The sequence below is a fragment of the Colobus angolensis genome, unplaced genomic scaffold (assembly GCF_000951035.1).
Source record: "Colobus angolensis palliatus isolate OR3802 unplaced genomic scaffold, Cang.pa_1.0 Scaffold388, whole genome shotgun sequence".
Lineage (NCBI taxonomy): Eukaryota > Metazoa > Chordata > Mammalia > Primates > Cercopithecidae > Colobus > Colobus angolensis.
The window spans coordinates 202,210-214,413 of record NW_012117243.1 but is presented as its reverse complement, the minus strand read 5'-3'; the positions used below and the strand labels follow the sequence as shown (position 1 = coordinate 214,413).

At 37.5% G+C, this 12,204-nt stretch overlaps 1 protein-coding gene across 2 annotated transcripts in view; it reads left to right on the top strand.

Annotated features, from left to right (window-relative positions):
• Nucleotides 1-12,204, top strand: part of TLE4 (transducin-like enhancer of split 4) — a 156,010-nt gene that overhangs the window by 71,934 nt on the left and 71,872 nt on the right. The window contains exons 7-9 of one of the 2 annotated variants that reach the window (XM_011954628.1): nt 3,806-3,844; nt 6,225-6,426; nt 7,685-7,701. In XM_011954628.1, coding sequence (XP_011810018.1) covers nt 3,806-3,844; nt 6,225-6,426; nt 7,685-7,701 — 258 coding nt within the window. The remainder of the gene's footprint in view (nt 1-3,805; nt 3,845-6,224; nt 6,427-7,684; nt 7,702-12,204) is intronic. The other variant, XM_011954631.1, reaches the window with a different exon arrangement.

The window sequence follows — 12,204 nt, the reverse complement described above, 5'->3', positions numbered from 1 at the left end:
TCACTGCAAGCTGCGCCTCCCAGGTTTACGCCATTCTCCTGCCTCCGCCTCCCAAGTAGCTGGGGCTACAGGCGCCTGCCTCGTCGCCCAGCTAGTTTTTTTTGTATTCTTTAGTAGAGACGGGGTTTTACCGTATTAGCCAGGATGGTCTCGATCTCCTGACCTTGTGATCCGCCCGTCTCGGCCTCCCAAAGTGCTGGGATTACAAGCTTGAGCCACCGCGCCCGGCCTTAAGTCATTATTCTTAATGATGCTGCGATTGTCTCAAGTTTTGCCAATGGGGATCCCTTCATTTTGACTCACTGTCCTGTTGACACAATATCTGTTAGTATAGATAGCTTTCTTGATTTCTGGCACAAGATACAGCAGGTTCACCTTGCACTTGCACTTTTTTTTAGAAACCAAAAGAGCACAAAGTGTGCTCATTGCTACTGAGATGTTGTTGTTTCTAAAGAAGATGCATGTTTTTTGAGAGTTACTCTGCTGTTGATAGCGTAGTAGAGTTGGAGTGGGGGTGAACAAGAAAACTGCTGCCTGGCCTTCAATTGGAAGTGCCCGAAATTCCCAGGGATGTCGGTGACTGTGGCTCTGTCCTTGCTAGCTCCTGCTTGGTCAATGACTTGTCAGTCCCTTGTCGTCAAGCAGTTGGGGACCTTCGATTAAAAAGAACTCCTCTTTTTGCTGACAGAAAGACAATATTTCAAAAGACATTTCTTGTGAATTCGATTCTCCAGTGGTCCTTTTCTGCCCTTTGTGCCAAACTTGAAACTGCAGGGAAATCTTTGTTACAGAGAATCCAGTAAAAAGCTATTAATGGCATTGAGGCTGTGTCTGCCACTTCATTGCTGTGTATTTTCAGACATCATTGTGATTTTTCAGAATTAAATTAATTATCTTAATGGAGTACTTACTTGCTTAAGTTTAAAGTTCACTCCATTTGAATGTTTATTTTCTTGAATGGCCCATCAAGGAAACAGGAAGAAGTAGTTTATTTTGTATTGTGGTTTGAGATAAGAGAGGCTTTTGTTTGTTATTAATTTTAAGTAAGGCACCCAAAGATAATAAAGGCCTAGGAAGGATAGTGAGAAGAATTTTGCCATGATACATATTTTTCTCAGCAGGTCTTCCTAAGTGGTGGTTATGTAGTATACGTTTATTTTAATACTCCAGTCTATGCCCTCTTTAATTCTTTGGCTTGATCTTTGTTTTGTTTTTCTTCTAAAGCATATATATATATATATATCCTGCTAGTTTATAATGTATCTTAAATTACATCAGTAACAAATCTGTGTTATACTGTGTACTCTTAATATACATTTCCCTTCCTTGTGGTCTTTAAAAGGCAAGGGGTTTTATGTTTCTTAGTGGGACTGTAAGATAAAGTAGTAAAGTCTTGGCAGGTTAATTGCTCTGTAGTTAACACAGATGGGGCAGAGGGCAGAGGGCAGTTTTGACTTAACCCTGTTGGGAAACATCAGTGAGCGTTCACTTTATCGTAGGGCAATCCATTAGATGATGGTGCTCTCAGCTACGTGAATACTAGTCACGGAAACCTTACTCCTTTTCCGGGAATCCTGAGTTCCTCTGTTGATAAGAAGACTTAATAGAAATAATATTTTTAATGAATTTTTGACATTTAATAAATTAAGGTCATTTATTTTAGTTGAGAAAAAGGTAAAGTTCTACTTAGCCATTGGTGACTTACTGCTGTTATTTAAAGATGTTTTCTCATGTGTTTTATTGGCTAACCCTTATCAGTTATAAAATACCTGCTACTCTAGTTCTAGGCTAGTTCCTAAGGTGAAACTGTGCGAAGAAGCTTAAAAATGACCACTAAGTACAGAAAGGGGTCTCATTTATTAATGTGTACATTTTAAAGCCTACTGTAATATTTTAATATCTCTAGCTTACATTTTTGTCTCATGCCTTTTGGTGACTTAATTTCATTTTATCTTATAGTTTAATATTTTGGAAACACTTGATAAAAATTGCTCCCTTCTACAGGATGCCTGAGTATAATTTTTCTGTTTGATATTTTGTATATATAAAAAATGATGACTGATAAACCTGAATTTATGGTAGCTGCCTCTCATTTATTCTTCCTTAAGATCAGCATGCCTGTAGTTTGGTGGTTACCATTCATAAAATCTTTGAAAGGACTTTATAATTTTGGTATAGTAACAAATGGAAAAGACTCTCTAAATGCAGTGTTGTATGCTGGTTTGGATTCTGGGACAGAAAAATGACATTAGTGGAACAACTACGGAAATCTGCATAAAGTCTGTAGTTTGGCTAATAGCAATGAGCTGATGCTAATTTCTTAGTTTTGATAAATTCTGTGGTAATATAAAATGTTAACATTAGTGAAAAGTAGGTAAAGAGTATATGGGAACTCTATATGTAGTAGAAGCTTAAGTCATTAAAATTTTGCTTTGAATATATGTAGAAATATGACCATAGTTTGAGTTCATTAATTAGTTCAGGGAAAGTTTAGTGGTAGTTATATTTAAGCCTATTTATAATTCATAATTAAGAATTTAAAAATTAAAAGACCAACAATAAAAATAAATGCACTTTTCATATGAGGGCACCAAGTTCTGTATGTTTGATCACTAAAAATATCAAATTTACTTATTTTAGATTATCGCTGCTTAAAGTATCCAAATGAAGGCTTATAGTACAAGCAGCTTTTTTATTTCTTCTAGTTTAATTTTAAATTCAAAAGATTGAAACATATGGAAGAAAATAGAGTCAAAATTCATCAGTTTATAAAATCAGTGCTGATATTAGTTGGTAATCTGTTTGCATATCTACTAAGTGTGAGAAATATCTAGACACTGTGGGAAATATTTTTTAAATAGCTCTAATTAAAAGGTATGGCATACACAAACTTGTGCGCACACACACACGTAGCACATATGTATGTATTTAAGAAGTCTTTTTTTGTCTTAGTTGTTAAGTATCATAATGGTATTGAGGGTAAGTGGTGTCAGAATTGAGAGACAGTGGTGGACATTACTTTGAGCCGGGGTGATGAGAGATGTCTTCACCGAGAAAGTAGGCAGGAGTTTAGCTTAGAAGGATGAGTAGAATTTATACATGTAGAGACAGATGAGAGAGTACTCTGTGGGTGTGTGTTGATTAGTAGTAAAACTAAGCCCTAGTTTAGCTGTCTCACTAAATAGGCTGGTGTTACGGGCAGAGAGTTCCCTGGATGGTGTTACACAGTAGAGTGGAGTTAGGCTGATGGTAGTTTACGAAAGGTCTTGATTGCTAAGAAATCGGAACTTTTGTTTTTAGATAAAAGGGATCTGTTGCTTTTGGAACCAGAGAGTAACTATCAAAGAAGTATTTTATTTTCAGTAGTATCAGAGTTTCGTATTGAGTTCTCGCTACGTTTAGGGAACTGAGCTTGTTGCCAGGGGTACTAAGAGGCCTGGGACTGGTCTCTTCTCTCCAAAGTCTCACAGTCTCTGGCAAGTCAGGATCTTTTTATCTATAAACAGATGAATAACAATACCTTTACGAGGCAATATATGCCAGTGAATAATACAGGGAGCCCTATAAGATATTGGACACTTAGATTGCTTGGAGAAGGCTGTAGGGAACAGGTGAAACATAAGCTGAGCAGAGATAGGTGAGTACAACTTAGAGAAGTAATGTGGAGGTTGTTCTAAAAGGTGCAGAAGGAAAAATTTAGGGAAAAAACCACAGGTAGAGAATGTCGTGTATAACTATGATTTCTGCCTTTGAAAAGTTCTGGTCCAATGGAACGATGAGTCGGTGCTTATTTTTTATCCTGTAGGAGAAAAGGAATAAAAGTGACGCACCTGAATCTTTAAAGGTATTGGGTTTTGGCTGAGGTTTTTTTTTTTTTTTCTTTTTTTTTTCTGACTGGGTTTTACTCTGTCATACAGGCTGGGATGCAGTAGTGCAATTATGGCTCACTGTCATGGCTCACTACAGCCATGACCTCCCTGGCTCAGGTGATCCTCCTACCTCAGCCTCCTGAGTAGCTGGGATTATAGGTGTGTGCCACCATGCCTTGCTAATTTTTATATTTTTAGTAGACACAGGATTTTGCCGTGTTGCCCAGGCTGGTCTCAAACTCCTGGGCTCAAGTGATCTGACTACCTCAGTTCCTAAATTGTTGGGATTACAGGCGTGAACCACTGCGCCAGGCTTTTTTTTTTTTTTTGTCTAATGTAATAGATGTGTTTTTAATACTATCAGGATAATGTGTGAATATTTCAGGGTCTGCAGTTAGCTAGGGTTTGTGAGATGTAGACTCATAGTGCTTAGAGTCTAAGAAGGGAGGTAAGAAAGACGAGCATGCAGGATCTTAATAAATGCCTGCCCATTGACCTCTGATCTAAGGTAGAAAGTGACTGTGTGTCCAAACCATACATATGGTGTATTAGGGGAATTTAGAGGAGAAAGAATTGGAGCAATTTCAGTTGAACAAGATTTTGAAACGAATTTGCCATATATTTACTTCAAGTCCCTATTTTATTTTCTTCATAGACATTATTTTCTGCACAGTTAGGAAATATAATTGTGTGCGCATACTTTTTGATCCCCACTGAATAACAGTATGTAAAGAATTATGAACATGATTTTGGCCACTTAAATGAAAAGAATCACCTTATCTCAAAACTAACCAGTTAAGAAAAGCTTCGGCAGGACTTGGAGCATGGGTGGGGCTTGGTTGGTGGAGTATCTAGATGTGGCTACCATTTTCCATTTTCTGCTTGTAAACTTACTTTTCAAAGTGTTCATACTTTATTCTCTTGACTATATTTTAAGTGCATGCAGCCAGAACATAGGTGCAGGTCAGTAAGAGAAAAGAGCTAGTTAATACTGTACATGGACTTTTGTGGTCAAACATAGGAAGACATGCAGGAGTGGAAGAAAATAAACCTAATTTGGAGAGGAGAAGAAAAGGTCCACTTTTTTTCTCTGAGGTATTAATAAAAGCATTTCAAGATTTTTCTTGGTGGAGTGATCTCTCTCTCTCTCTGTCTCTATCCCTGTCCCTATCTCTAGATATTTTGTGAAATTTTGCTTGGAAAGAAAGTTACAGAAGGGACTATTTGGCTCTCATAGGTTGGGCCTGGAATGTGATTTCTTTAAAGGCAATAACTAAAATTCAGTCACTACAAAATTTCACCTGAGAATTACTCAGTGCTTGTTGTCATACAGTATTGTTAAGCAGGGTTTGAGTTGAAGGGATTCCTACTGAGGAATGCATTTAATGTCCTTCCTTCACCCCCAACTCTTCCTCTCCTCCACTTCCCACTCAGAAGAGGCAACAAGGCTTGCCCACCGCAGTTCCTGTAGCAGAGTTTGATGTAGCCTTGGCTGAGGTCAAGCACACCCATTCCAGCCTCTTGAGAGCTTTCTCTATGTGTTGCCAGTGTGCTGGTAAAAATGACTTTAAACTCTTGTCAGCGCAGTTACTGGTGCATGCATCACAGTCCCACTCAAATAAACCTGTCACAACACAGAGTCGGCCGCTAGAGAAGAGTACAAGGGCAGGCCTCTAGCTTTTCATTCGAGCATCACTAAACGTGCACAGAGTGCCCAATTATTTCAGCATTATTGAGCAAGCCTACAGGAGGACCCAAGCCTTGCTACATTAGATTTTCTTTAGTAATTTGCTCAAGTACCGCTGAGGACACTTAAAGGGCTTAAAACGGTGGCTGCAACCAGTTTCCTTTTCTGGGTTGTTAATTCAGGTTTTCTCTTTCAAATTAACTCTCCCTGCATGCTGTGCAGTGGTTCTGGGAGAACTGTTTAACACTAATTTTCTCAATTTTCAGCTTTTTTTGTTCAACATAACTGCTTTAACAGTTACTCACGTATATGTTTTGATTAGAAATGTATGATCGTGAGGCCTTATTTTATTTTTTTGAGATTAAAAAAGCCTTTTATGAGGTTTGTTAAATATGTTTGAATATCAACTATTGAAAGTTACTTACATAATTTCACTTAATTATTACTTATTTTGCATGTGCAAAACCTCCAAGTATAAGAAAGGTAGCGTTTATTGACTATACAGCTCCTTTGCTCCTTCCCTCTTTTAAAAATAGATATGTTAATGATAAATGTTGCATAGGTGTTGGCTTTTTTACTGCCTATTTGTGCCTCCTTTCTGTTTCTGTTGGGGCAGGGGTTGGATATAGGGGGCAAATTCAATATCTGTGTTTAATTTTTCACAGCAGCAACAACTCCAGGCCCAGCATTTATCACATGGACATGGTCTACCCGTACCTCTGACTCCACACCCTTCAGGGCTCCAGCCCCCTGCCATTCCACCCATCGGTAGCAGTGCTGGGCTTCTGGCCCTCTCCAGTGCTCTAGGAGGTCAGTCCCATCTTCCAATTAAAGATGAGAAGAAGCACCATGACAATGATCACCAAAGAGGTGAGTGACTGTCTTGGGATGCCAATCTGAGATAACCTGCCTGCTGCTCAGGGTAGGTTCTGGATGCTGTTGTTTATTCTCTCTGAATTTAGTTTTACCGGTGACTAAACAATGGATTTCTACTGGAAGGTAAATTAATTACTGCAAGTAGTCAGTTGTCAAACGATATTCTAGTGGTTGGCAAGAGCTAACATACTCCCCAGAGGCAGAGGGGCCTGTTTCTTGCTATTGCCTTTGATTTCTTGCTGCCTCCTGTGTTCCCCAGGTCTAAATCAGTAATGAAATCCCATGATGCTCTGTTTGAAGTAGCGTGTTGCATTAATAGTTAGTTTTGACTGAATTTATTTTGGGGAATGTCTTGCTGATAAATGCTCACTTGATATTTGACCAAATCAATTATTATTTATAAACAAATGAGCCTATATAGAGCAGTAAAAATCTCACAGGTAAGAAAATAATTTCAGTAGTCTTAGTAATTAAGAAGGTACAGACCAAATTAATGAAATCTGTTGGTTTAACTGTCTCTCTCACCCAGTCTGTTTAGAAGCATGAAATTAACTAATTTCTTCCTATAAGACCAACATAATTATTTATGCAATTAATTGATTTAAAGGCCAGTCGTGCTCCTTCTAGGTTGATTTCCTTCCTCCACTAAGGTAGATGATGGTGCAGAAACATTGTGATGTGACTGTTGTTTTTCTGTGGTGCTTACTGATAATTTTTATTAATGACAGAAATGCAGATGAAAAAGTCTCTCCCAGCATTCCTTTCTGGGAATTTACTTAGCACACGGGTGGTTCATTGGCTCGAAGGGTATGGTTCATAATTAAAAGCTCATATCCCCATTTCAGCATCCTTACTATGAATTAAAATGTTAGGTCAGTGATTTTTATCTCATGCATAAATGTCCATCTCTGATATTAGAAACACTGTAATTTGTCATCCAGTTATCTTAATGCTATGGTACAGAGTTGATGCATGATTGTAAACACTTTGAAAAAGTCTATAAGGAGCACAGATAATAAGAATGCCCAACTTTGGTTCTTCTGAAATTGTATCAAAGGTAGATTGGTACTTTATGAATTTGGTTGTGCAGTATTAATAATTACCTTTACAGCACAGTTGACCTCTGTGTAATGTATTATTTAGCAGAGATCAAGTTCGATAAATTAGTATGATTTTATGTAAACTAACTCGTACTTTTCTTTTCTTCTTCCCACCACTTTATCTTCTTGTGTTGCTGCTGTTTTGCATATAGACAGAGACTCCATCAAGGTAAGACTCAAAATTTACAGACTGAGGAATGGCTTAAAAGAGCTGTAAATGATTTGAATGAATCTAGTAAAGAATTCTTTGAGATGTAGAGAATGATTTCATTGGTTAGTAGTGGTTAACTGCATTTTTTAAATTACTTTCAGGTGTGTGGTTTTTTTTTGGTTTGTTTTGTTTTTAAGGTCCCATTTCTCTATCAGAATCAGATTTGTTGACGCAGGTTGAATTGCAAGATCTGGCTTGCATTGCTCACTTTATTATTTGCCATGTGAAAAAAAAAAAAAAAGCTGCTTTTCTTCACTTAGGCTTTGGCTGTAAGATAACAATGAAATGAATAAATAAATTGATTTGTAAGGAAATACATATTAGTTTCACATTTGAGGAAACTTCCAACTTACAAAATTTATCAAAACATTTGTTTAAGTGAATGGTGCATTTTTTATTTTTCTTAACCACTGGAAATAATTTTCTCTTTTAAATTTAAGTGACTTTTTTTCACCAACTTTTCTTTTAAATTAACATTATGATATCTGGTATAACAAGTTAATTCTCTTTAGGTTTTGCATCTGTCTTATCTGCCTTTTGTATCTCTTTATAGACAAGTTGTAGGGAAAGAGGATAAGTATTTAGGGTCTAATGATTTGGATATGCTTCTATACCTCCAGAATGGGATGTGCTAAGGATAGCTGAATTTATTTAGTAAGCAAACAAAAATAGACTGCCATGGCAGGAAATGAGTAAAGCATGAAAATTGATGTGATCACTTACGAACCAGACACAATATAAATACACCATTGTAGGCTGGGCGTGGTGGCTCACGCCTGTGATCCCAGCACTTTGGGAGGCCGAGGTAGGCAGATCGCAAGATCAAGAGATAGAGACCATCCTGGCCAACATGGTGAAACCCTGTCTCTACTAAAAATACAAAAATTAGCTGGGCGTGGTGGCTTGTGCCTGTAGTCCTAGCTACTCGAGAGTCTGAGGCAGGGGAATAGCTTGAATCTGGGAGGCGGAGATTGCAGTGAGCCGAGATAGCACCACTGCACTCCAGCCTGGCGACAGAGTGAGACTCTGTCTCAAAAAATAAACACACACATACATACGTACGTACACCATTGTATTATGCATAATTGTATTACATATACCATTGTGTTACTTATTGGTTAGAAGGAAAGGACAGTTCTCAACCATTGGCCGAGGTACAAATGCTGTCTATTTCTTTATCTCTTACATCAGTTGAATGTTTTGGAGTATAGGTAGTTATATCTTGCAGTTTTTAATGGAGCTATGTATATGAATGCTAAAATTTTCTCCCAAAACCACTGTGCTAGCACTGAATGCCTTTTTACTCCTTGTCATTTTACAGTGAAAAGGAATTTTTTTTTTCAGTTCCCTTAAGTAATGGAAAATAAAACTTGAGCCTGTTTTACCCTTCAAGAATCTTTGTAATTTGAAAGGGCATCTGCACTTCCATGTAAATGTCAACATTTACAATTAGAACTGAACACATTGAATTATTTAATTATGCATTTGCAGTTGTGTATTTTGTTGTATCATATACATATCAGTACCTAGATTAAAAAAGCATTCTTAATCAAAGTATATTAAGTGTTTCACACATGTGTACTTAGGAAGTAGTAAGTAAATGCAGTGACTAGGATTAACTGATACCAGCCTTTGAAAGCCTGTCTAGTTATTCTGAGGTCATAATATAAACATTCCCTACCTTCTTATTATAAATATATACCTTTAGGCAGTCCAGTGAACTAAACAAAAGCCTCCACTCCCAGAAGACTGTGAAAATATTTATACTTCAGTGCACACTTTTGTGTCAATTACATTTTCTTATTCCCTCGTGCAAGAGTAAGGGTGTGTTTTGAAATCATCTATAAGCATTCAGGAAATGAGTATCTGTATAGCTAGAAGCCAGGGAAAAACAAGAAAAGTTGATGATTTTGCCTTGATTTATTATGGGATGGCATCTATAAATAGGTGTTTTGGTTGGGTACCATTCTCAAATTTGAAGTTGTATTACGTCAGGTCTGGGGCTGTACTATAGTTCTACAAGGTGAGATAGTTTGCTTATTTTTCTGAATGTGTTCTGTGATGCTCAGAGAAGCAGTTTTAGTTGCTTGTTCCATCGATCGCCCTCGCATAAGTGGTTCCTGGTTAAGAGGGGGCTTTTTATGATTGTCTGCTGTGTGACTCTAGATGGTTTTTATCAGCCAGAGCGTGCCAGTTGCCTGCAGCTGGAGTCGAGCTCGTATGAAATAATTTATTTATGCAAGATAATGCTCCTTAACATTTAACAGGTAATGAACGTGACATAAATTTCCTTCTTGCTTTTAATTTTTCCCTTTCCTCTTCTAATGTGCAAACAGGCAGCTCTGGTACTCTAAATAATAAGTAATTTTTGGCCATCTGTCAAAAGGAAATTTCAATACAAATTTAAATTAATGGTGCCTGAAATTTTTTATAGCTCCTCTAAAAGCCTCTAATGTGCAGAAAATTCTGAATCTGCTGGTAGTAATTAGTGTTGCATGTAATGAGGATGTGGGCAATCTTAGACAGCCCCAGTGGAACATTTTGATATGGTAGCAAAATTTTGATTTATACAAGGTTGTAGATGGGTTTAATTGTGAGAGACACTTTAAAATGTTTTCTTGACGTTACAGATTGTTAAACAGGGCAGATTTCAGAATAGCTTATAAACTATAAATTTAAAATTACTGTAAAGATTTAAATGATTAAGGTACTTTACCTTTAGATGCCAAGTAACATGAAAGAAATTCACTTGTTGACATATTGGGCCTTTTTTCTCCTTTGTCTTTCTCTTCTGGGAAGTTCTGTGGCCACCAAATTGCACGCGGTTGGCTTTATTGATCTCTTTTTCTGTAGCTCCTGTAGCCAAGTTCATTCCTAAGCCTGTTATTTGCAGACCTGTATCTGAAGTTTTTCAACAAAGGTGGAGAATGTAAATATGGATCTAAAGGAGAAAGCACTGTAGGAGCCCAAGAATCAATTTCCTTGGTGATGAGAAACTAGAACAGTGTGTATTGTAAGGCTGTTGAAGTCAGGAACCATGGCACCTGCAGCCTTCCTTGCTTGTCACTTGGCTGTCTAGTGACTCCATGTGCCCAACAGTAAGTCCCACATTTGAGGCCTGAAAATGGCAAGAAACACAGACTGTGATCCACTCTTACCCTTAATGGTAGGGCAGAAATCCCAAATTTCTCTCTCCAAAAGGAATCCAAAGTAGGTTAAGTGGGAGTGTTCTCACCATCTTATGGAGTATGGAGAACCATTTCTCTCATCCCTAGAAAAGGCATAATTGACACTAAGGAAGTGGTTTCTGAGGTGATGGAATCTTCCACTGCCCACCCCTTCTCATTTAGGGCTGAGGGGTAAAAGTGATGGGCTCTAAAATGGTGTCAGAGGGGACGTTCCCACGTGCTGCCAGGAGCTTCCCGCTTGATGGAGGTTCCAGTTCATTAAGAGGAGTCAGCTGCCGTGAGTCATTAGGTTCCTCATAGCACTCTCCAGTTTTTTTCTGAGTGACTGAAATGAGGGTAGTGATTCAGAGCTGTGAAGGCCCAAATTGCCTAAAACTTGGTAAGAATCTGAGGTTCAGAAATTGTCTTATTTGCCACTCCGTTCCCAAATGTTTACATAATTCCAATATCAGGTAGCAAAAAGTAGGCACCAAAATCAAGACCAGCTTAAATACAAGTAGCAAAATTCACTATCACCAAATGCTGATTAGCTGCGTGGCCTCAAGCAAGGTGCTATTATTGTGCATTCTGTATTACTTTGTAAGTCCTTTTTATGTATCTGCCTGCTTCTCCTGTGTTTTATCCTGAGTGCAATAACCTTCTCAAGTCACATCTATGAGGGATTTGCCTTTTTCATCTGTAAAATATAGCAGAAGTACCTTTTTCCTCTGTGCCTATGTTTACCCAGTACAAACATTTTTTTCCCCTCTGAGTGGTGTTGTTTTTATTTTTGTTATTTCATTGGAATGTCTTCAAGCCCAGAGTGCTGGATGCATCATCAAAGAGTATGATCATTTTTAGTGACTTGTGCAGTGCCAAATTGATCTCCTAAAACTCTGTACTAATTTAAAATGCCAAATGCAGTGTTTGAATATGTTTCCACACAATCCGCCAATATGGAACTTTATAGTTTTTATAATTTTTGTTGGCATAATGAGTATGGATGGTGCACTTTATTTTTTTAATTTACATATAATTATTTTTTAGCTAAGTGCTTTTCTGTGGGTATATACACTGTTTTTTTCCTGTGCAAATTCCTTGATTTTGTTTAAAGGTTTTTATAATGATTCACCCATTATTTGTGTTTAAGGCAATGCCTTTTTATTCTTCTGCATCTATATTTTGGGGCATAGATGACTAAAACATCATACATTGCTTTTTTCTATCCCCCAGTTATTCTGTTGACAATAAAGGTTTATCAGCAGAAAATTAGAATAAGGTTGTTTTTATGTTG